We start from the raw sequence: 22015 nt of genomic DNA on the forward strand, positions 1-22015 counted from the left end.
TTGATTTTTTTTAAATACTCCTTTTATTTAATATACTTTTAATTTGAATGAGAATTTATACAAAAATATAATTCACAATTTAAATATGATTCTCTAGCATCATTTATTTAGAAGATATGGATTATGTAATAGTGCTGAATAACGGAAACATATGCTGAATATATTTTTAGTTTCAGAAAGATAAAATAATTTTCTTTATAGATATATTCCGCGCAAATCCGGATTAGTAATGCTAGTGAAATCTGAAAGCAAAAAGACAAAGAATCATAAGATATTCTCTCCACCTTTTCAATTTTCATGTTGTAGTGTTTGCTGTAGACACTTCACAGCAAAACATTACCAATTAATGCTATTTTTTAAGTTTTCCACTCAATACAATATAACTATATAATACAACCAATCAAACTCTACCGGCTACAGATAGAATAGCTGTGTGACTGAAAATTCTGCATCGTGGTTCCAGCCATATAGAAGGGTTTGTAATATATGCATAGAGTCCATTGCCGAATCAGGAACTAAGCTGTGGCTCCCAACTGAATGACAAAAAATGCATCCTCTGCGTTGATATTAGATAATGTGAATTCTTTTTTCCTGACAGATCAAGAGAGTTCATCCAATTTTAGATAAAAAGAAGAAGAGAAGATACGTTTAACAAACTTTTGGCTTTCTGGAATCAGTAAACAACAGTTTTCCAGATTGCTCATGTAAAAAAGGCAAGAGAAAAGTTTTCAAGAACGAATAGAATAGAGCACAAGCATATCTTACATTACATGCTAACGAGCTTTCTTCATACGTTTTGGGGGCCTCATCGTTTCTCTCCTTGAATCTTCTGCAGGTTTGGCGTTAATCAATGACTGAAAGCATTTGGAAGGAAAAAGAAAGGTTATTATGATAATGAATATATCAAAAGCAAGAAGCAAGGAAATATTCTCTTGAGCTTTTCCCCACGCAAATGACATTTGGTAATTTACAAAACAAGCAAGCATTGTACTAGAAACTGGAACTAAGGAGTTAGAAAAGTATTGCAAAAGAGGATTCCTTTCCAATTTTTACAGGACCTAAGAGTCTAGAGAACAATTGGGATAGAAGAGTAGCTATCAAGGTAAGAACAAATAAGGCCTAAAAAAGACAAGACTTTAATTAGGAGTTGAGGTGTTTTATTATACTGTTTGAGTTGTTAAGAGCATTAGAGCTGGTTTGTATTACCAGAAAAAGAATCTATAACCTCGGTGACCTGCGTGTTCATTTAAATTGGAACATTCTCATTTTCTTTGACAGAATAAAATTCTTGCATCTTCTTCTCATAAGCTTCTTATCTAGCCTCTTCAGTTTTGCTCCTCTTTCAATTATAGTTCACCTATTATCAGATGGTTAAAAACATCATCTGCTCATCAACACATATAAAAGTACAAGATCCTTCTCTTATAATTTCCAACCACGATTCCCTAAGTCCTCTCTTTTCTCTGATGATGGTATATACTTCTCGGCAATGTATGTATACCATTTTTTGTTTTCGACAATGTATTTACAAATAAGAGCTAGAAAATCTTTAAATCAAGATCACAGGAAAAAAGGCGGAGCCAGGAACACCATTATACGTCTACAGGTAGGGAAAAAAGGCGGAGCCAGGAACACCATTCAAGCAAATAAGACCATCTAGCGAAAAGTAGAATTGCAAGTCAAACATCATAATAGACTGATAATCAAAACACAGGAATTATGGACCAGGACAACAACATATACAAGAGTTTGCACATGAAAACAACTCACACCCATCTTGCTAAAATATAAAAATAAAACTGTAAAGATCCTCTAGTTCGAGAAAGACAAGAAAATTTACAAGCATAACGTCACTGTTAAGACCATGTTATACTGATGCTAAATATTAATCTCATGAATATTATACTCAGTCTAAATAATAGGTTTCAATTATTCCATGAAAGTTGGGATTTCACAAGCCACGAGAAAGCAGGGGCCTCCATCAAAGTGAAATGAACAAAGTTGCAGGACTATATTTCTAACCTCTTCCACTTTTTTTTGAAGTTCCAAAAGTTCTTGACAATATGCAAGGCACTCTGCATGGTATATAGCAGCTAAGTCTTTTATCATGGCCTTCCTTCTGATGATACCAATCACTGTAATATCCAAGAAGAAACAGCACATGTAAGATTAAACAAATCTAACTCTCCTTTATGCCAAATCTAACACAATTTTTTCTTTTGGGCACAAACATTTCGATCAACAAATACGCAGTCACTGAATTCCTTGAAGGTGATATTATTTGTTTGTCATATATCATTGGAAGATAAGTGTTCAAGAGACAAACTGATAACTAGTTATCTATTACAGTTAACCACCATCTTATCTCATTGGAAGATAATTGTTCAAGAGACTAAAACTGACAATTAGTTTAATCTATTGCAACAGATCACTACTGCAAGTTGGCCAAAGAGACACAATAAATGGGCAGCGGAAAGAAAGAAAATGAGAAGTCAACCAATATGAAGATGAAAAGTTCTGTTTTCACATAAATTATAATCAGATACCAAGAAGGTAAAAGTTTACAATACAACCTTTTTAAGATTGATTTTTATTTTTAGTTTTAGGATTATAACTAGATAATTCTTTTCTTTGACAGGTAGGATTGTATCTAGAATTCTGTGGCCCTTTAACTGCGACTCTTCCCGCCATGAGCAAGAAGTGACATATTATTGCAATGTTCATTCTTTGATTATTATCTCAACCCACCTCCAACCCTCCCAAGAAAAGGAGAAATAGAAAATAAAACAAACAAATCTTTAGTTTATTATTAATGAACATTGTTTCTGGCCTTTAGGGTTCAAGTAAATCTGTTGAAGAATTCCTTAGGTGAACAAAGTGCAAGTAATAAATATTGAAGTATTGGCTTGAAACCCCTAAAGTGTCTCAGCTACAAAAGAGAAACAAAAGAAACTAATAGGAAAAAAACAGCCAAAAAAGATACAATAACAACTACACATCAATCACAAACAAGTTGAGGTCGGCTATGTGAATCCTCACTGGCCATGTTGCTTCATTTAAGCCCATGCATGTTGGTCCAAATATCATAAAAGATTAGGTTTTCTAACACTAGAGGTTGTCTACATTTCCTACTGGCATATAAAAAGATAAAACAACTAATAACATTATAAAATTACAACATTACTGTAGTTAAAAACAATAATGCAAAATTTGGCAAACACAATGATGTAATACATCCAAGACCATACAATTACATCCCTCTTCTCCGTCGCCGATTCAGAGGAAAACCAAATCCCAGTACACCAATTAGGTAGTTTTCAAACTGAAGCTAAAAATTCTAATCCCAACGTTAACAAACAGGACATTCTAATCACTAGTTCTTAAATAACAGGAAATTATGTAAGGTACTTCCCAAAGATATTACTATGAACAATTAGCAAGACTCAATGCGTAATTTTGACAAACGTGAGGATGTAAACAGATATATGAAATTTCACCAATTACACCCCTTTCCTCACCATCACCATATCAGATTACTTCCAAACTAAATCTGAAAATTTTCATCCATAGTGTCAACAAATATTAAATCCTAAACATTATATCAAAAATAATGGGCAGAAATATAATTCCTTTATATCAGTCATTTTGGGAAACAACCTCTCTACTTCATCGGGGTAGGGGTAAGGTTTGCATACACACTACCCTCCCCAGACCCCTTACCCGTGGAATTTCACTGGGTTGTTGTTGTTATATTAGTCGTTTTACTCGAACCAGGGCGGAGAGTGATGGAGCTAGGAATTTATTCAAGGGAATTCAAAACTATTAAGAACGTCACCTGGGATATCAACCTATGACCTAAAGCAATTTCTGAACCCCTTTTGCCACTTCACTAGAATTTTCTTTAAGTCTAGGGGATTCAACCGTTTAAATATAACAAAAAGATAGGGTTTTGCCCTATTTGCATAGTATAGTTTTCCGACAAAAGGGATTTAATTGAACCCTCTTTCTTCAACTTAGCTCCACTATCCACAACTGTCTGGCAAAAGATTGAGCGCCCATCGCCAGAAAATTATACAGTGTGTATAGGTCAAACATTACTTTTTATACACATATATTAAATCTTGAACATCTTCCTGGATCTTAAAACCCGTTCATTCCAATACGAAGTAATTTGTAGCAAATTTCACATAAGTTTCTATTAAGACTAAAAGATCAAAGAAAAAGGGGGGGGGGGGATATCTCCCCTTTAGAATGATGGCAGAAATATATGAAGGGTTTTTTTCCAGGGAAAAAGAAGAATTAATTGCCCTCATCCCCAAAAAAGCTAATTGGGTTGGCTTAAAAATTCTCTATATCCATTCCTTAAGACCCATAGTACATTAATTAAAATAATATAAGGCAAATTAGATTCTACAAATCTTACACTTACTTCTGCTGGGATTGAACCCAGTTCGAGGAGGTGGGGTTGTTGCTGGATCTGATGGTTGTGATGAAGGAATAGGAATTGGATCAGACGGTGGAGGCTGTGGCTTTGGCTGTGACTCTGGGGGATCAGAAGGAGGAAGAAGAGAAGATGGGTTCTCAAGTTGTTCAACCATATTGTAAGAGATGAGGGTTCTGTCTCTGTCTCTGCAAGTAAGTAGTAACTTTTGTAGGAGACGAGCCTTTTTAGGCTATGGTATTGTGAACCCATCTTGCCCACCAGCTCTCTTTGTTCTACTGTTGATTTGCAGGTAAAATATGTGAAGTAGATGTTGGTGGAATAGCAAAAAAGAAATTCTTACCAGCATCTGGAGTAATATTTATAATAAAACCAAATAATTTAATATTTCAATTTAAAAATTTAATTTATGTTATGAAATAAAGACTATAAAGTAAATAAATCAAAAACAAGTATATAGAAATAATGATATATTATTTAACTTCAAACTGTGTTATACTGAAATTTTCTCTATTTGCAGAAGAAAGGAAGTTGATGCGTAAGATGTTGTATAAGTTGCTTGTAAATTGCTACCGTAAGCTGCTGTGTAAGTTGTTTGTAAGCTCCTACCGTAAGCTGTTGTGTAAGCAGCTTACAAGCAGCTATAGATAATTTTCGAAAGGAAGTAATACTTATCCACAACATAATATCGAAATGATAAGCTTCTTTAGGAGGCTAATTTCCAATAGAGTACTAAATAGATAAACATATTTACGGCTGAGTCCAATATGGATAAGCTTCTTCGTGAAGCTTATTTACAACAAAGTACTAAATAAACATCCACAATATAACAACAACAATATAATACCCAATGTAGTCCACAAATAGGGTCTGGGGAGGATAGAGTGTACGCAGATCTTACCCCCGACTTTAAAAAGACAAAGAGGCTGTTTTCGGTAGACCCTCGGCTTAGGAAGGGGAGAGGGGAGGGGAAATAACAAGCAAACCGATCTGACATCCAAAGCAAAAATACAAAACTAGCAAAAGGTAATGCAATCAAAAAATCGAAACACAAGACAACATCAAGTAGTAACCGAAGACTAGGGGTACGAAAAATAACACGGAAGGCACCAAGTGGTGTGTCAAAGCTACTGCTACAAACAAGGACAACACTCGGCTACCTAACCTTTTACCTTTATTCTCAACCTCAACACCTTCTTATCCATGGTCATGTCCTCAGTGAGATGGAGCAATGTCATATCTTGCCTAATCACATCCCCCCAATACTTCTTCGGCCTGCCTCTACCTCTACGTTAGTCCTCCAATGCCAGCTTCTCACACGTCCTCACTAGAGCATTAGTGTTTTTCCTCTTCACATGCCCAAATCATCTAAGTCTCTCCTCCCGCATCTTGTCATCCGTAGGGGCCACACCCAACTTGTCTTGGATAACTTCATTTCTAGGTTTATCTAACCTGGTATATCAAATATTCACCTCAACATCCTCATCTCCTCCACCTTCATCTTCTGGATATGGGACGTCTTGACCAGCCAACACTCCGCCCCATACAACATAGTCGGCCTGACCACAATATAATATATTGATAACACTCCCCCGTAGATGTTCATTAAAAGATAATGTGCCTCATTAAAATCTAACTAGGAAAAATCCGGTGGAAAAAATCCTAGTGAAGGAAAAAGAGTACACATATTTAGTAGTAGTTGCCTCATTAAAAACCTTATAAGAAAAAACCTATGGAAAAAACCTTAATAAGGGAAAAAGAGTACAACGCGTTTTTACTTCCCCTGACGAAAATCTTATTTCAAATATTTGAGTCTTTGAATTCCATTCTTGTATACCATCTTCTCAAAAGTTGAAGTTCGCAAATATTTGGTGATAAATCTGTCGGATTGTCACTTGAACGGATTTCCTGCACATCGATATTACCATTCTTCTGATAATCATGTGTGAAGAATAATTTTGGTGAAATATATTTCTATTTTCTTTTATGAATCCTCCCTTCAATTGGGCTATGCATGCAATACTGTCTTCATATAAAATTGTGGGTCTTTTATCACATTCCAAACTATATTTTTCTCGAATGAAATGAATCGCTGAACAACCATACGCATTCCATACTTGCTTCATGAATAGCTATTATCTCAGCATGATTTGAAGAAGTAGCAACAATAGATTGCTTTGTGGAGCGCCATGATATGATAATACCTACACATGTGAACACGTAGTCGGTTTGAGATTGAGCTTTATGGGGATCATATAAAAAACCTACATCTACATAACCAACCCGATCTGCACTACCTTTGTTAGCATAAAACAAACCTATATCAAGATTGCCTTTTAAATATTGCAATATATACTTAATCTCATTCTAATGTTTTCTTGTAGGAGAAGAGCTATATCTTTCTAGTAACTTAACAAAAAATACAATGTCAAGCCTTATAGCATTAGCAAAATACATAAGTGCACCAATTGCACTAAGATAGAGTATTTCAGAACTAAGGAAATCCTCATCTTCTTCGGGAGGTTGGAATGGATCCTTATTTACTTCAAGTAATCGAACAACCGTTAGCGCACTTTGTCCATGGAAAAGCATTTTAAGATCTTTTCTGTATAGGTAAATTGATAGATAAAGATTATGTCTTCTAAATGTTCAATTTGCAGACCAAGACAAAGTTGTCTTTCCAAGATCTTTCATCTCAAATTCTTTCTTAAGATATTCAATTGCCTTTTAGAGATCTTTTAGAGTTATTATAAGATTTATATCATCAAAATAAACAATGAGTATAATGTAATTTGATGTTGATTTTTTATAAGAACACGTGGATAAATGACATCATTTATATAACCGACATTAATCAAATATTCATTGAGGCGATTATATCACATGCAACCTAATTGTTTTAAATTGTATAAACATTTTAGTAATCTGATCGAGTACATTTCTCGAGACTTTGGACTATATGCTTCAACCATTTTGAATCCTTCGGAAATTTTCATATAAATTTTGAAAAGCTATATCAATAGTCTCTAACTATATCTATTATCGTCTTAAATGACATGACATCTTCTGGTGGGTGGACTACTGGTCCTGTGATAACCCGGCCAGTCGTCTCATGAGTTACTGCTCCATTTTCCCTATTTTTTATTTCATTATGCTTTGTTCATCCGTATTTTGTGGTATCAGATTGGTCAGATCGAATCCGAAATGATTTTGGTAAGATTTGAGACACTTAGTCTCTTTTAAGGAAGTTTAAGTTGGAAAAGTCAATCGGATGTTGACTTATGTGTTAGAGGGCTCGGATGTGAGTTCCGATGGTTTGGTTAGCTTCGGGAGGTGATTTGTGACTTAATAGCATGATCGAAATGAATTTTGGAGGTACGTAGTCGATTTAGGCTTGAATTGGCGAAGTCGATATTTTGGCGAATTTCGGTTGGTAGACGAGATTTTGATATAGGGGTCGGAATGGAATTCCAAGAGTTGCAGTAGTTCCGTTGAGTGATTTAGGATATGTGTGCAAATTTTCAGGTTGTTCGGATGTGGTTTGGTTGCGTTTTTGATCAAAAGCGAAATTTAGAAGATTTTAGAAAGTTTGGCTTGAATCCGATGTGTTTTGGGTGGTTTGATGTTGTTTGGGGTGTTTTGATGATTGAAACAAGTTTGAATAATGTATTAAGATATGCTTGTGCTTTTGGTTGAGGTCCCGGGGGCCTTGGGGTGACTTGGGTGGTTAACGGAGAAGTTGAGATGTTATTTCAGTTGCTGAAATTGCTGCTTCTGGTGTTTTCACACATGCGGTTTGGGGACCGCAGGTGCAGCGCCGCATGTGCGAGAGAGTGGCCACAAAAGCAAATTATGGGGAATTTTCAGGGATCGCAAAAGCGGCTAAGAGGACCGCATCTGTGGAGTCGCAAATGCGGATGGATGATTGCAGATGCGGATGTGGTCGGTTAAGTGATTTCCGCAGAAGCAGAATAATGACCGCAAATGCGGTACCGCAGATACGGTTGAAGGACCGCAGATGCGAAAAGGCCTGGGCAGAACATATAGGTTATTTCATTTCGCGAATTTGAGTTATTTCGCCATTTTTGACTTCGGCTTGAGAGCTTTTTGGGCGATTTGAGAGAGGGATTTCAAGAGAACTTCATTGAGGTAAGGAATTCGGACCTAAAACTCGTTCCTATGCTATTATTTCATGGATTAGAGCTAGAAATTTTGGAAATAAAAGGTTAAAATTGGGGAAACTAGGGCTTGGAAACTTAGGCCTTTAATTATAGATTTGAAGGACCATTTGGGGTCGGATTTGAGAACTTTTGATATGTATGAACTCGTGGGGAGATAAGGAACCTATTTATGTAAAAATTATTGAATTCCGAGACGTGGGTTCGGGGGTCGGGTTTTGTAATTTGGGGATTTGTGCCCTTTATTGATTGTTTTCGCTTGAGCTTCGTTCCTTTAGCATATTTTGATATCCTCGTTTTGATTTTGGATAGATTCGACGCGCGTGGAGGCCGATTCGAGGAGCAAAGGCGTCGCGAGATAGAGATTTAGCCTGTTCGAGGTGAGTAATGATTGTAAATGATGTTTTGAGGGTTTGAAACCCCGAATTTCACATCGCAGTGCTATATTGAAGTGAGGCACACGCTTGATGATGAGCGTGGGGTCGTGCACTGTTGGGGATTGTGACTTAGTCCGTTCCAAATGATTATTGTGAGCACGTGATTTTTGCCCTATATGAGAATTACTCCCAAAAAGTCAAAATAAAATAATTTTTCTTTGCGTGCAATTTTAGAATTTTAGTCCATAATTTTTCACAGGCCCAAAGAGACCCAATCTTCCCAAACGACCCAGTCAATTTCAAACTGGGTCGACCCAGTCCATAACCCAAAAGACCCAAACCCCCTTTTCATTTTTCTTTCATTTTTCATAAAACAAAACAAAACAAAAAAAAAATAAACCAAAAAAACCCTAAACTACCCGCCCACCCCCTTTCTTCTTCTTCCTCTCTTTCTCTCTTCTTCTCCAAAAACTCAAAAGCCCCCCTCCCATGGCTGCCCCTCTCCCGTCGTCCCCTTCATCCCCCTCGCAACACACACACACACGAGCAGCAACCATGGCTGCTGCCTCCCTCATCCTCACGTCGACACACAGAAACACATACACATACAACACACAGCCATAGTCCACAAAAACACACGCACGCATGCACGAGCTGCCAGCTCCATCGTCAATGGCGCCCTTTCACTGCTTCGTCTTCACGATGGCGCCCTCGTCCAGTCGTTGTTGCTACTGCTGCGTTCTTCATCCGTCGAGTTGTTCCCGCCATGGCTGCTGCCCGTGCTGCTGTTTCTCCTCCATGGTTCACGTTGCTACTGCTTTTCTCCTCCATGTTTCATGTCGCTGCTGGCTTCTCCGTTCGTCGCTGCTACTGTCTTCTTCTTCAGATCGTCACGTTGGTTGCTTTTTCTTCTCCGTTCGTTCACTGCTGTTGCGGCCTTCACATCGTCGAGCTGCTACTGTTGTGTCTCCTTCTTCGCCCTCGTCCAAACGACCAAACTACTTTCCGTTCGAGTTCGTCGTCGCTTCGATCCGGTTAGTGGGTTTGAGTTTCATTTTGTCCGTATTTTTGTTTTGATATTCTCGGATTTAAAAATTGATAAATGTTTGATTCTTGTTTTGTTCGTGTTTATCGCTTAATTAATTAGTTTTTCAGTTTATTTCATGTGTTTTTATTTATTTTTGTAAAAGAAATTGTTAGTTTAATTTTAATGTTGTTAGATTCAAATTGAAATTGTTAGTTTAATTTGTAAAAGAAATTGTTAGTTTAATTTTAACGTTGTTAGATTCGAATTGAAATTTAATTAATTGTTTTTTAGTTCATTTCATGTGTTTTTATTTGTTTTTGTAAAAGAAATTGTTAGTTTAATTTTTAATGTTGTTAGAATCAAATGAAATTTAATTAATTATTTTTCAGTTTGTTTCATGTTAATTTTATTGTTAGCTTAATTTTAATATTGTTAGAGTCAAATTGAAATTGTTAGTTTAATTTTAATGTAAAAGAAATTGTTAGTTTAATTTTAGTTTAAATTGTAAAAGAAATTGTTAGTTTAATTTTAATGTTGTTAGATTCGAATTAAAATTTAATTAATTATTTTTTAGTTTGTTTCATGTGTTTTATTTATTTCTGTAAAAAAAAAAATGTTAGTTTATTTTAATGTTGTTAGATTCAAATTGAAATTGTTAGTTTATTTTTAATGTAAAAGAAATTGTTAGTTTAATTTTAGTTTAATTTTTAAAAAGAAATGGTTAATTTAATTTTAATGTTGTTAGATTTAAGTTGAAATTCAAATAATTATTTCTTCTTCGGTTTGTTTTTATTCGTTTTAAAAGAATTCAGTTGTAATATAGAAATAGGGTAGTTTAATCGCTGGAATCATCCATCTTTGTTGATTAGTTTAGATTAAATTCGTGTTCATCTTTTGGTTGAAGTTCGTTCTTAATCCGGTCATTTAATGTGAGTTTATGTTTTAAATGCTTGATTTAATTTGAATATTCATCTTGGTTGTAATGTTGTTAGATTTAGTTTAAAGATCAAATGATTAGTGAATTTAGAAATTCAAATCTACTTATTTGTTATGTTCAATTTGTTAATATTATTGAATCTGAAGATATATGTGTTGTTAAAAATATCGTTCAATCAAAATAATTCCGATTGTTGATATGTTGTTCATCGTTTAAGTTTGAATTTGTTGATTGAACTGGATTAAAGATTGGTTATAGCTGGTAATTTAATTTTAGGTTCTTAGATAATTTTGAAGTTTGAACAGATTTTGAATCAGGGCGTAACAGTAGTTTTAGAGATAAAATGGGAATTGACTAATTACAGATTATTTAATTATAGTGGGTGACAAGACATAATAATAAAAGCAAAAAGGAAAAGGTTGATAATGATGTCTTCTTTTCAAAAAGAGGGAACATGGGGGGCTCACGTTGACTACTTTTACTAAAGTAAAAGTGTAGGTAATCACGGGTACATTGATTGTGACGTGGTTCGAAATGCGTGTCCATGACGTTGCAAATTCCTTTTAAAAAATAAGAATGAGATAAGCCTCCGCGAATAAAAAATACAAATTTGCGGGACCCTCAGTAAATATTTGCTTTAAAATTGCTTAGACTTCGGGATGGACCGTTTAGCAAAATTTCACGGCCCTACCCAAAGTAAATGATACGCTAGTCGCTTTAGGTGCGCCTTTAATAATTTAATCTTCTTAAACTCGGGTGCACATTTATGTGACCCAAATCCAAATCTCAACGGAGTCAAGGTGTGTCGACGATCACGGGTACATTGATTGTGACGCGGTTCGAAATACATTTTCACAACGTGGCAATTCCCTGTAAAATAATAATAATGAAAGCGGTAAAGAGTTAAAATCTGCACATAAGCTCATAATTGTATAAAAAATCAGATAAACAAGCCGAATATGACAGTTGAGCGACCGTGCTAGAACCACGGAACTCGGGAATGCCTAACACCTTCTCCCGGGTTAACATAATTTCTTATCCGGATTTCTGGTTCGCGGACTGTAATACAGAGTCATTCTTTTCCTCGATTCGGGATTAAATTGGTGACTTGGGACACCCTAAAATCTCCCAAGTGGAGACTCTGAAATAAATAAACAAATCCCGTTTCGATTGTCCTTTAATTGGAAAAACTCCTGTACACTCGCGGGGTGGAAAAAGGAGGTGTGACAGCTCTAGCGACTCTGCTGGGGATTCCTTCGGCCTAGAACCACTGGTTCAGGGTTAGAAATTCGAGCTTAGATAAATTGTTATATTTGGTTTTATCTGATTTTTGTTACATGTTTGGGCTCAATGTGCTAAATGATGCTTTTACTGCTTTGATATTATCTGAACTGTATATAAACTGTGCCGACACCCTTCTCTCTTCACCTCCGGGGATATGCTTACTGGTTGAGACTCCCTATTCTGTTAGTGTCATACCTTGAAATAAGAAAGAGGCCGGACAAGTTACTAAGCCGGATGGCCCTTTGGTTACCGGAAAGTTGCCCCCTCCTCGATTCGAGTTGTCCGCTCGGGTACACAGTCTAGAACACCGACTTAGGTTTTGAACATAGAATAACATGACTTCATGCCGGATCCCTAGTAGGAACGATTATTTGCATCATGTTGCATTTGACTTAGGGGACTCAACACAGGGGTTGGGTCCGTCTAGGACTTTCAACCTGAAATGAAAAGACCATCCTGCTGCATCTTGTTTGCTTTATGCATTCATTTGCTTCAGACTTGCATACTGACCGGCTTCAAAAAATCAGGAATATTGGAAAATTATGAAAAAAAGAGCGAAGTAACAGTGTAGAGAATTAATTGCCTATTTTAGAAAAAGAAAAAAAAACAATACCCAAATACTGTCGAAATTCTGCCGAAAATCTTGAAAAAATGAAGAAAAGAAAAATGTTTTATTTTATTTCACTCAAAAAAAAAAAGGAAAAAAAGAGAGTCTTTTATTTTAAGTTTGGAAGAATAGGTTGGTCATTTTGGTGAAACGAAAAAGAAAAAAAAATCTTCACTTTGTTTTGTTTTCAAAATAAAAAAAAAAGAAAGAAAAGAAAAATAGTTTGTCTTGCCATGAAAAATGAAAATGAAAAAGAGTCTTGTTTTTAAAATGTTTTTTTTATTTTGTTTATGAAAAGGCCAAAAATAAAAATAAAAAGAGTCGTGCGTTGAACGTGATTTTATTATTTGTTGCAAAATATATATATATCCAGAAAGTATTTTTTTTTTTCTGTATTTCCTTTTAAGAAAAGTTTTTTAGACCCCCAATTTTCAAAAAAAAATCCAAAATATTTTCCATTATTTATTTCTTTAGAATGTCTTTTTAATTGTTTTTTTTAAATAATAATAATAATAATAATAATAAAAATAAAATAAAAAATAAAAATATTTTCTTTTAATTGCTTCCAAAAAGTCCGAAAATATTTTCATTCTTCTTTCAAAATTGAAAAGAAAATTCAAAATTCAAAAAATATTTTTAGAAGCATTTCTTTCATTGAAGGTAAAATTCGAAAAATATTTTTTTTCTTCTTTAGAAGTTTTTCTTTCGAAATTCAAAAAAAAAAAAAATTCTTAAATCTTTTCTCTTTAGAAATCATTCTTTGCAAAAATGCTCCCTTTCATCTTTATAAGTCTTTCCTTCAAAAAATAAAAAATAAAAAAAGTGAGTTTATTTACTTTATTCATGATCACCCGAACTGCGCCAGTTTGATTCTCACAGGGTGTGAGATACGTAGGCAACCCTCATCAGGTCCAACTTCCCATTTTGCAAAAACGACCAGAAAAGAAAAAATGACAAAATGTTGCCACTTTTATAAAAGAGTCGGGTGATGCTATTTTTTGCAAAAATAGCCGAATGTTCCTAAGCGGGACGCCGGAAGGCTGACATTGCATAAACGACCATCTTTGGTCATCATTTTTTATTTTTGACCGATTGACTCTCGCAGCCTTAAAATCTTCGTTCCCGAAGTGCTAAAAGGCCGCATTTGAAAATCGAGTCCATCGTTTTGAAAAGAAATCTTGGAAAAGAAAATAGATAGTTTTATTTTGAGTTTAATAAAAGTTTTTCGTTGGCATAATCACCTTAATAAATATGCAGGATGAGCACAATTCAAAACAAACCCTTTTCAATAATGACCAAGATCCCTTTTGAGTTGCGATTATGGTGGAATGACCTAGGCAAGGAAGGGCAAGACAAAGTAAAGAAGTATCTGAAAGATCTCCCGGATTTACTAGACATCCAGCCTCGGGGTGATGTTATCAGATCATTGGTCACTGGCTGGGATTCAGCACACAATGTATTTCATTTCTCGGACTTTGAGCTCACCCCGACATTGGAAGAAATAGCGGGATACATCGGAAGTGATGAAGCTCCATTAAGGTTCAAGTACTTGATTGCACCCAAGGCCGTCACTGTACACCGGTTTTTGGATTTCCTAAAAATACCCCGAACATTTCACCATCCAAATTTTGCAAAAGGTTTATGCAGTCTCCGCCTCATATATGCTAGATACGGCCACGTGGGCGGGTTCAATAAGCCAGACTTCAAACTATGCAGTAGAGATAACCGACAGAAGTGGGATGAACACAGGCTGGTAGCTTTTATGATAGCTTTCTTGGGTCTTATAGTGTTCCCAAGGAAAGACAGAAACATTGATTTGAAAGTAGTTGGGGTCGTTAGTACCTTGCTCACCCAAGATAAAAGCACTCTGGCGCCTATGATTATGGCTGACATCTTCCGGGCTCTCACTGCTTGCCGAGCCGGGGGCGACTTTTTCGAGGGATGTAACCTATTGTTGCAAATGTGGATGACCGATCATTTATGCCACCGCTCCAAGCTCTTGGGTTACGATTCGCCCGAGAAAACTTGTATTGGAGAATTTTACACAAGAATCAAAGGGGTTAGTCTACCCGAGGGAGTCACAGCTTGGACGTCATTCTTCCGAACTCTCACTGCCAGCCAAATCCAGTGGACGCTCGGATGGTTGCCTGTTGAGGAAATCATATACATGCCGACAACCATGCCCCACTTTCTGTTGATGGGACTTAAAAGCATCCAACCCTATGCACCATATCGGGTTTTGAGGCAACTTGGGAGGTATCAAGTAGTGCCGAAAGATGAAGACTTGAGTACCCAAGTGGTTGAAATCAGTCCTGACGGTCGGTTCCCCGAAGAAGAAGTTCTCCAGATTTGGAGTAAGTGTCAACATTTGACGGCAAATACTTGTGTGTTGGATAGGGCTAAAGGAGAAGTTTCACCGGGGTATCACGCTTGGTTCATAGGTGACATGTCCTGCGGGAGACCAACTAAAAGACCTCATCTCAAAGATTTCGCGTCATCCCAGGAGCAATGGAACTGGTTATCAAAGGAAAAAGGTTATCGGGCGGAGATCGGTAAGTTGAAGCAACAAGTTGAAAGTCTGAAATTCGATAACAGTATGCAAGTTGCTGTGGATCGAGGCGAAAAGAATAGATTGGCCCAAGAAAATGAAGCACTTAGGACCCAAATCCAGAAATTGAGAATGGCTCCTGATAAACAACCAAGGAGTCGATCAGATGAGCAGTTGGTAAAAGGGCTGAAAAATGAAGTTAGGGAATGGCGGGATGGTTTAGAAAAGTCTGAGAACGTCATGGCAGAGCTCAAAACACAGTGGGGTACAAGAGCATATAAACGTCGCCGATACTTGAATCAATTGAAACGGGACCACGAGAAAACTCTTGCCAATATGAAGAGAAAGGTGGCTACACTTGAGGTTAAAGCAGTTAAGCAGGCTGAGGATTTCCAAATTAAAAGCGGACACTATTACCACTTGTTGGCCCAAATGGAGGTAGAAGTGCAACAACTAAAGAATCAACATATGCAGGATTCTCAAGCATTAAAAACATGTAGTGATCAGATAAAACGCCTGCTTATAGAAAAGAAGCAAGCAAGGGACAGGATTAGAGCCATTGCCCGCGCCATTTTTAGAAGATGTCGCGCTCGTGAAGACATGACCCATGCTACTTTTGTCTCAGCAGTGCTAATCTATGTGAAACGGACCATGAATGAATTAGAGCAACTCAAAAGCGATTTGGAACCTAGGCCCGCGGCGAGGCCGAACGATGCCTCGCGGGCACCCATATTTGAAGCTTTAGAGTATGCGTAGTTCGTGTCTGTATTTCTCTATTTTTTTAGCCTGTGGTTTGTCTGTCCATTGTCTTTTCGCATCAAAGTATTCCGTAGTATTGGAACTTGTATTTGACCTTAGTTTGCGTTTGTTATTTTCTTTCTGCAAAAAGGATTTTAGTTTGTAATAGTTTGTTTTAAGTAATGAAAAATTGAAAATCTTTCTTCACGAACTACGCCTGGTCTGATTTGTGCGGGGTCACGATACGTAGGCAATCTCCATAGGATTCGACCGTAATTGAAAAAAAAAGAGAAGAAGAAAAAGAGGGGTTTCTGAAACACTCGAAAGAGGTAAATAAAATAAGCCGGGATGATGCATGCGGTTAGATTTAAGCATATTAGAAATGGTTAACTGCCTAGGAGCATTGCATTCCCCAATGTGCAATTACAATATCTGTTAAGACTCTAACACTGACAAGTTTGTTGTTTTTCCAATCCAATACCAGTCAGTTTGTTAGAGCGTACTGGCACCGTACCATTATCAAACAAGATCGAAAGGTCCTATACCAGAAAGCATGACTGGGTTAGACAACATCGTCGAGTTGGAAAAGACGACAAATCAGATGCTGAAAGAAGCCCTGGAAAAAATGGAAAAAATGAGGCTGGAAATGAATGAAATGCAGATAGCCTTAGCAAGAGCCCAGAAGGGGCATGAACTACCCGTTACTCCCACTCTCCAACCAGGACACACGCCTGAGTACCCCTCCACCGGCCCTTCAACGAGTTTCCCAAGCCATCACTACTATCAGGGAAGAGAGGCCTATGATCCCCAAACTCCACTACCCAGTCAAAACCCTCATCCACCAAATGTTCCCGTCTTTGTGGCGCCTCCCCCAGCCCCATTGCACAGATCATCTAGTGAGCCGTTGTTTCAGGCTCACGACACACAATATTACCCCCCTGAACTCACATTCAAAGCACCCGAGCCACACACCTATAATCCCCACTTTGAGGTCCCGGCGAAGATTGAAAAGCCGGCTAAGAGCCCAGAGCAGGACGAGGTGATGCGGAAATTTAAAAGTCTAGAGCAGTCCTTCAGGAACATGCACGGGTTAGGCAACCAGGTCAGCTTGGCCTACAAGGATCTATGTCCTTTCCCTGACGTCCAATTACCGGCAGGGCTCAAGATGCCCAATTTCGATCTATACGAAGGACATGGCGATCCTATGGCACATCTACGGGGCTTTTGTAGCAAGATGAGGGGAGCAGGGGAAAAGATGAGCTACTGATAGCTTACTTTGGCCAAAGCCTGAGTGGGTCGGCACTGGAGTGGTATACCAGACAAGATCAGAGCAGGTGGTACACCTGGGACGATCTAGCACAAGCATTCGCGAGTCACTTCCAGTACAACCTTGAGATAGTCCCTGACCGTCTCATGTTGCTAAATCTTGAGAAGAAGCCCGGGGAGAGCTTCCGCGAATTTGGATTCCGATGGAGAGAACAGGCAGCACGAGTTGATCCTCCAATGAGAGAGAGAGAGAAATGGGCTTCCTGCAAACTCTAGAGCCGACTTAATTTGGTCACTTGGTGATGTCAGTGGGCAAATCTTTCAACGAGGTGGTGAACATGGGCGGTATGATTGAAGAGGGACTTAAGTCCAACAAAATCCTGAGCTATTCGGAAATCAAAGCAACATCTCAGGCCATCCAGAGCGGCACGGGAGGTGCGCTCGGAAAGAAGAAAAGGGAAGATATCGCAACAGTCGAGGTAGGTACTTGGTCCAGATCCATAGGCCCATCACCCCACTACAGCCAACCACGACCCTACCACCGAAATTACCCCCACACTCCATATATCCCTCTACAACATTACTACCCGCTGCCAGATTCCCATTTTTCCGTTCATCATGCACAAACCTATACCCAAGCCCCGGCTCGCCCGCAATGGCGCGCGTCGGCTCCCCAAAATACCTATTCACCTACGCAGAATACATATCCACCACCAAGGGCCTACAGGAACCCTTCAGGGCCTGGTTTCCGTGGGAATCAGGCTTTCAAAAATGAAAGGGTACAGAGAACATTCACTGAATTGGGAGAAACCTATACTGCCTTGTTCCACAAATTAAGGCAGTTAGGCTTGTTGAGTCCTGTTGAGCCCAGATTGCCAAATCCCCTTCCCAAGAATATGGACCACTCGGTAAGCTGTGAATATTGTTTGGGGGCTCCCGAACATGATACCGAGAAGTGTTGGAAGCTGAAACATGCAGTGCAAAATCTTATTGACACCAACAAGATCGAGGTTCAAGCACCGGAGGCACCCAACATCAATCAGAACCCGTTGCCGGCACACAATGAAGCCCACATGATCGAGCTAGTGCACGAAGGATGGGAGCTAAAGAAACCCTCACGAACAGTGATGATGATCCGTGCCAGTTCAAATGAAAAGTCGACCGGTGGAAAAATGGTGGTATAGTTGGAAAAGATAGATGACAAGCCAGTTATGGCGTTGGGGAAAAGGGTCCAGTGGGGCAGATGTACAGTTTGTGGGGCATAGGGCTAATATCAACAATTTGACGGTTACTCCTCTTCCCACCAGGAGGGAGTCTTGGTAGTGGGCTCTAATTTTTCTTTCTTGTTTTTTTTACTTCAAGGTTGTAATCCAATTTTGTTTTGTATTCGGCCAAGTGTGAAACTCTGCTATCCCGTATTTTTATAAAGTGAAAGTTTTTCTCTTCTTATTTTGTTTTGTTTTGATTTTGTTTTCTTCTTTTCTCTTTCTGAACAGTTCTCTTTATACTGGTTCCAATGACATGGCATGCACAACGGATCTTCAACCTAGTCTAAAAAAAACAAAAATCAATCTGATTCCGAACTAATTGTACAAAAGGTCGATTTTGATGATGAATCGGAATACGGTGAGGATGAAGCCTTCGAAGAGATAAACAGAAAGTTAATCCAGTTGGAAGAGAAATCCAAGCCCAACTTAAATGACACAGAACCCCTCAATTTAGGGGATGCAAAAGATATCAGGAAACTTTAAGTGGGACAGCAAGTGTTGAAACGGATCTTCCCACATCAGGCCGAAGCAAAGGGAAAATTCGCCTCAAATTGGCAAGGGCCGTTTATTGTGACCAAGGTATTATCCAATAGCGCTTTATGTTTGACAAATGTCGAGGGAAGATGCGTCAACATGACTATCAATTCTGACGCAGTCAAGAGATATTATATGTAATTCCTTTGATGATAATTGTTGTTTGTTTGAACTTGGCATTGTATCAGAGAATGAAATCACGGGGGCATTTTTTTCTTCTATCCAAACACTTTAACATTTGCTTCCCCCTTTTAAGCCTTATTTATTCTTTCATACCCCTCTCTTGGAATCAGTATTGAAAATGAAAAAAAAGAAGAAAAGAAAAGAAAAGAAAGAAAATAATAACAAAAAAAGGGAAGTCACAAGAAAAAGCAAAGGAATCATGTGAACTACGTCCGACCTGATTCCTCAAAGAGGATACGTAGGCGCCCCGTGGCTCGGTCATAGCGTAATGAAAAATAAAAATCCCCAAGCGAGAAAATGGGGCAGAAGTTGTGTTTATAATTTTAGGAAGGAAGTTTGATTCCAAGAGTTGTAATGTTTTACCCGTCAAAATTATTTTTTGAACCTTTTGATACCCTTTTCTTGTATCCATACACAAATATCCATATTGATGCCCAAAAGACCTCCCGATCAGTATCCAAGAAGTGTCAAGTCAGGCAGATGGAAGTCGAGAATAACACTATGATCCCCAGCAGAGAAGAAGGATCATAAGTTGGAAACGAATTGATAGCCGAAGGAATCCCCAGTAGAGAGAGTCATATCAATCCCCAGCGGAGAAAAATAAAATGAGAGAGTCTTATCGGTGAAAACCTTCACAGGCAACATAAGGCGATGGGAGCTGAGAGAAATGAGAGAGTCTTATTAGTGAAAACCCCTCGAAGGGCACTATGGGGCGACAAGATAAAATTGGCGGAAAGGATCCGCATTTTGCGAAGAGTTGGGCACCTGTTTATCCCCAGCGAATGAGTACATCAGAAAGATTGATTGATACAAATAGACTGGGTTGATTAATCCGGAATGCACGACATGATCGTTGGGATCAGTTCTACCACCCAGATAAGTTCTTTTCTTTTCTTTTCCCCAGCATTTGTTCAGAAAGATTTTCTCTTTTTCTATCTATTCATTTCTTTGTTTAAAGGACTTTTTCCAGAAATTTGTTTTTGAGAAAGATTTTTCAGAGCTTACTACCAGTTGCCAAAATGGTACAAAGCAGAATGTGAATAGGACAGGCCGAAGATAAGGCAATAAAATGAAAAGGAAGTTTGTTGCAAACCCAAATGATGAATTGGTCTAGATTCCAAGAGGAAAAAAAAAATTCAAGGGAAGTATGGGGAAAAACAGGAAAACAACAGTTGAGAAAATTGTGAACCTAATTCCAAGAGGGCCCCCAACAGATCATCGAGATGTAGGAGCATCCCCGACAGATCTTCGACCAAGTTCCAAGAGGGTCGGACAACACAGAGTGAGGAAGGAAGAAAAGGAAAATTCATCCCCAACAAAATAATCCCCAGCAAGTTTTGATAGCATAATGAAACACAGAGCGGGGAAGGGAGAAAGGGAAAAACCATCCCCAACAGGAGTGGCACGATCACTCACCATGTTTTAAAACTAACAAATTTTCTTTGATTTGAAGCAGGAAAAGGAAATCCTATTAATGGCGAAAAACATGCCACAAGGAAGAGCACCAAAACTGGGGCAGAAAATTTTCTGCCAATGTCGAAAATTTTCTCGGAGGAACGAGGAAATCAATTCAAGTTTTAAGGGATAGCAAGACAGCACGATTTTAAGAAAAACAGTCGGAGGTAAGACAATTTCAAGTTTTGAAGTCAGGAGCCCGCCCGTGTAATAGAGGTATATAGTTCATTCTTTAAATTTCAAATTTTGATGATGGGTCTATCCGCCCTCGAATAGGATATTTTGGGTTCATCCGCCCTCGAATAGGATATTTTGGGTCCGCCCTCGAATAGGATATTTTGGGTTCATCCGCCCTCGAATAGGATATTTTTGGGTTCATCCGCCCTCGAATAGGATATTTTTGGGTTCATCCGCCCTCGAATAGGATATTTTGGGTTCATCCGCCCTCGAATAGGATATTTTTGGGTTCATCCGCCCTTGAATAGGATATTTTGGGTTCATCCGCCCTCGAATAGGATATTTTGGGTTCATCCGCCCTCGAATAGGATATTTTGGGTTCATCCGCCCTCGAATAGGATATTTTGGGTTCATCCGCCCTCGAATAGGATATTTTGGGTCCATCCGCCCTCGAATAGTATATTTTGGGTTCATCCGCCCTCGAATAGGATATTTTGGGTTCATCCGTCATCGAATAGGATATTTTGGGTTCATGCGCCCTCGAATAGGATATTTTGGGTTCATCTGCCCTCGAATAGGATATTTTGGGTTCATCCGCCCTCGAATAAGATATTTTGGGTTCATCCGCCCTCGAATAGGATATTTTGGGTTCATCCGCCCTCAAGGGAATACATTTCATGTCTTTACCATTAGGCGCCCACCTGTATAACAAGGGAATACATTTCATGTCTTTACCATTAGGCGCCCACCTGTATAACAAGGGAATACATTTCATGTCTTTACCATTAGGCGCCCACCTGTATAACAAGGGAATACATTTCATGTCTTTACCATTAGGCGCCCACCTGTATAACAAGGGAATACATTTCATGTCTTTACCATTAGGCGCCCACCTGTATAACAAGGGAATACATTTCATGTCTTTACCATTAGGCGCCCACCTGTATAACAAGGGAATACATTTCATGTCTTTACCATTAGGCGCCCACCTGTAT

General features: G+C 38.3%; 2 protein-coding genes across 3 annotated transcripts; one reads left to right on the forward strand and one right to left on the reverse strand.

The window, feature by feature from the left end:
- Positions 1-264: 264 nt before the first annotated feature.
- LOC104235337 (uncharacterized) lies at positions 265-4764 on the reverse strand. 2 transcript variants are annotated; one of them, XM_009789073.2, is made up of 4 exons: positions 4430-4764; positions 2023-2135; positions 766-854; positions 265-591 (listed from the first exon to the last, which is right to left on the reverse strand). In XM_009789073.2, exons 1-3 carry the CDS (start codon positions 4596-4598, stop codon positions 774-776), a joined length of 363 nt encoding a protein of 120 aa, XP_009787375.1. In that variant the 5' UTR covers positions 4599-4764; the 3' UTR covers positions 265-591; positions 766-773. The 2 variants fall into 2 exon arrangements, with proteins under 2 accessions (XP_009787375.1, XP_009787372.1); XM_009789070.2 differs by having other exon boundaries at positions 4424-4719.
- Positions 4765-15297: 10533 nt separating this feature from the next.
- Positions 15298-16155, forward strand: LOC138882815 (uncharacterized). The gene has a single exon (XM_070163449.1). It carries the CDS (start codon positions 15298-15300, stop codon positions 16153-16155), a length of 858 nt encoding a protein of 285 aa, XP_070019550.1.
- The last annotated feature ends 5860 nt before the right edge of the window (positions 16156-22015 follow it).

The sequence above is a fragment of the Nicotiana sylvestris genome, chromosome 12, assembly GCF_000393655.2.
Source record: "Nicotiana sylvestris chromosome 12, ASM39365v2, whole genome shotgun sequence".
Classification (NCBI taxonomy): domain Eukaryota; kingdom Viridiplantae; phylum Streptophyta; class Magnoliopsida; order Solanales; family Solanaceae; genus Nicotiana; species Nicotiana sylvestris.

Bases quoted from the DNA above. Each gene is read 5' to 3' on its own strand.
- LOC138882815 (XM_070163449.1), top strand. From the start codon at position 15,298: ATGTCCTGCGGGAGACCAACTAAAAGACCTCATCTCAAAGATTTCGCG.
- LOC104235337 (XM_009789070.2), bottom strand. From the start codon at position 4,598: ATGGTTGAACAACTTGAGAACCCATCTTCTCTTCTTCCTCCTTCTGAT. The intron at 2,136-4,423 runs GTAAGATTTGTA...TGGATATTACAG, and splicing joins CAATCCCAGCAGAAGTAAGT to TGATTGGTATCATCAGAAGG. The intron at 855-2,022 runs GTTAGAAATATA...AAATGCTTTCAG, and splicing joins TTCAAAAAAAAGTGGAAGAG to TCATTGATTAACGCCAAACC.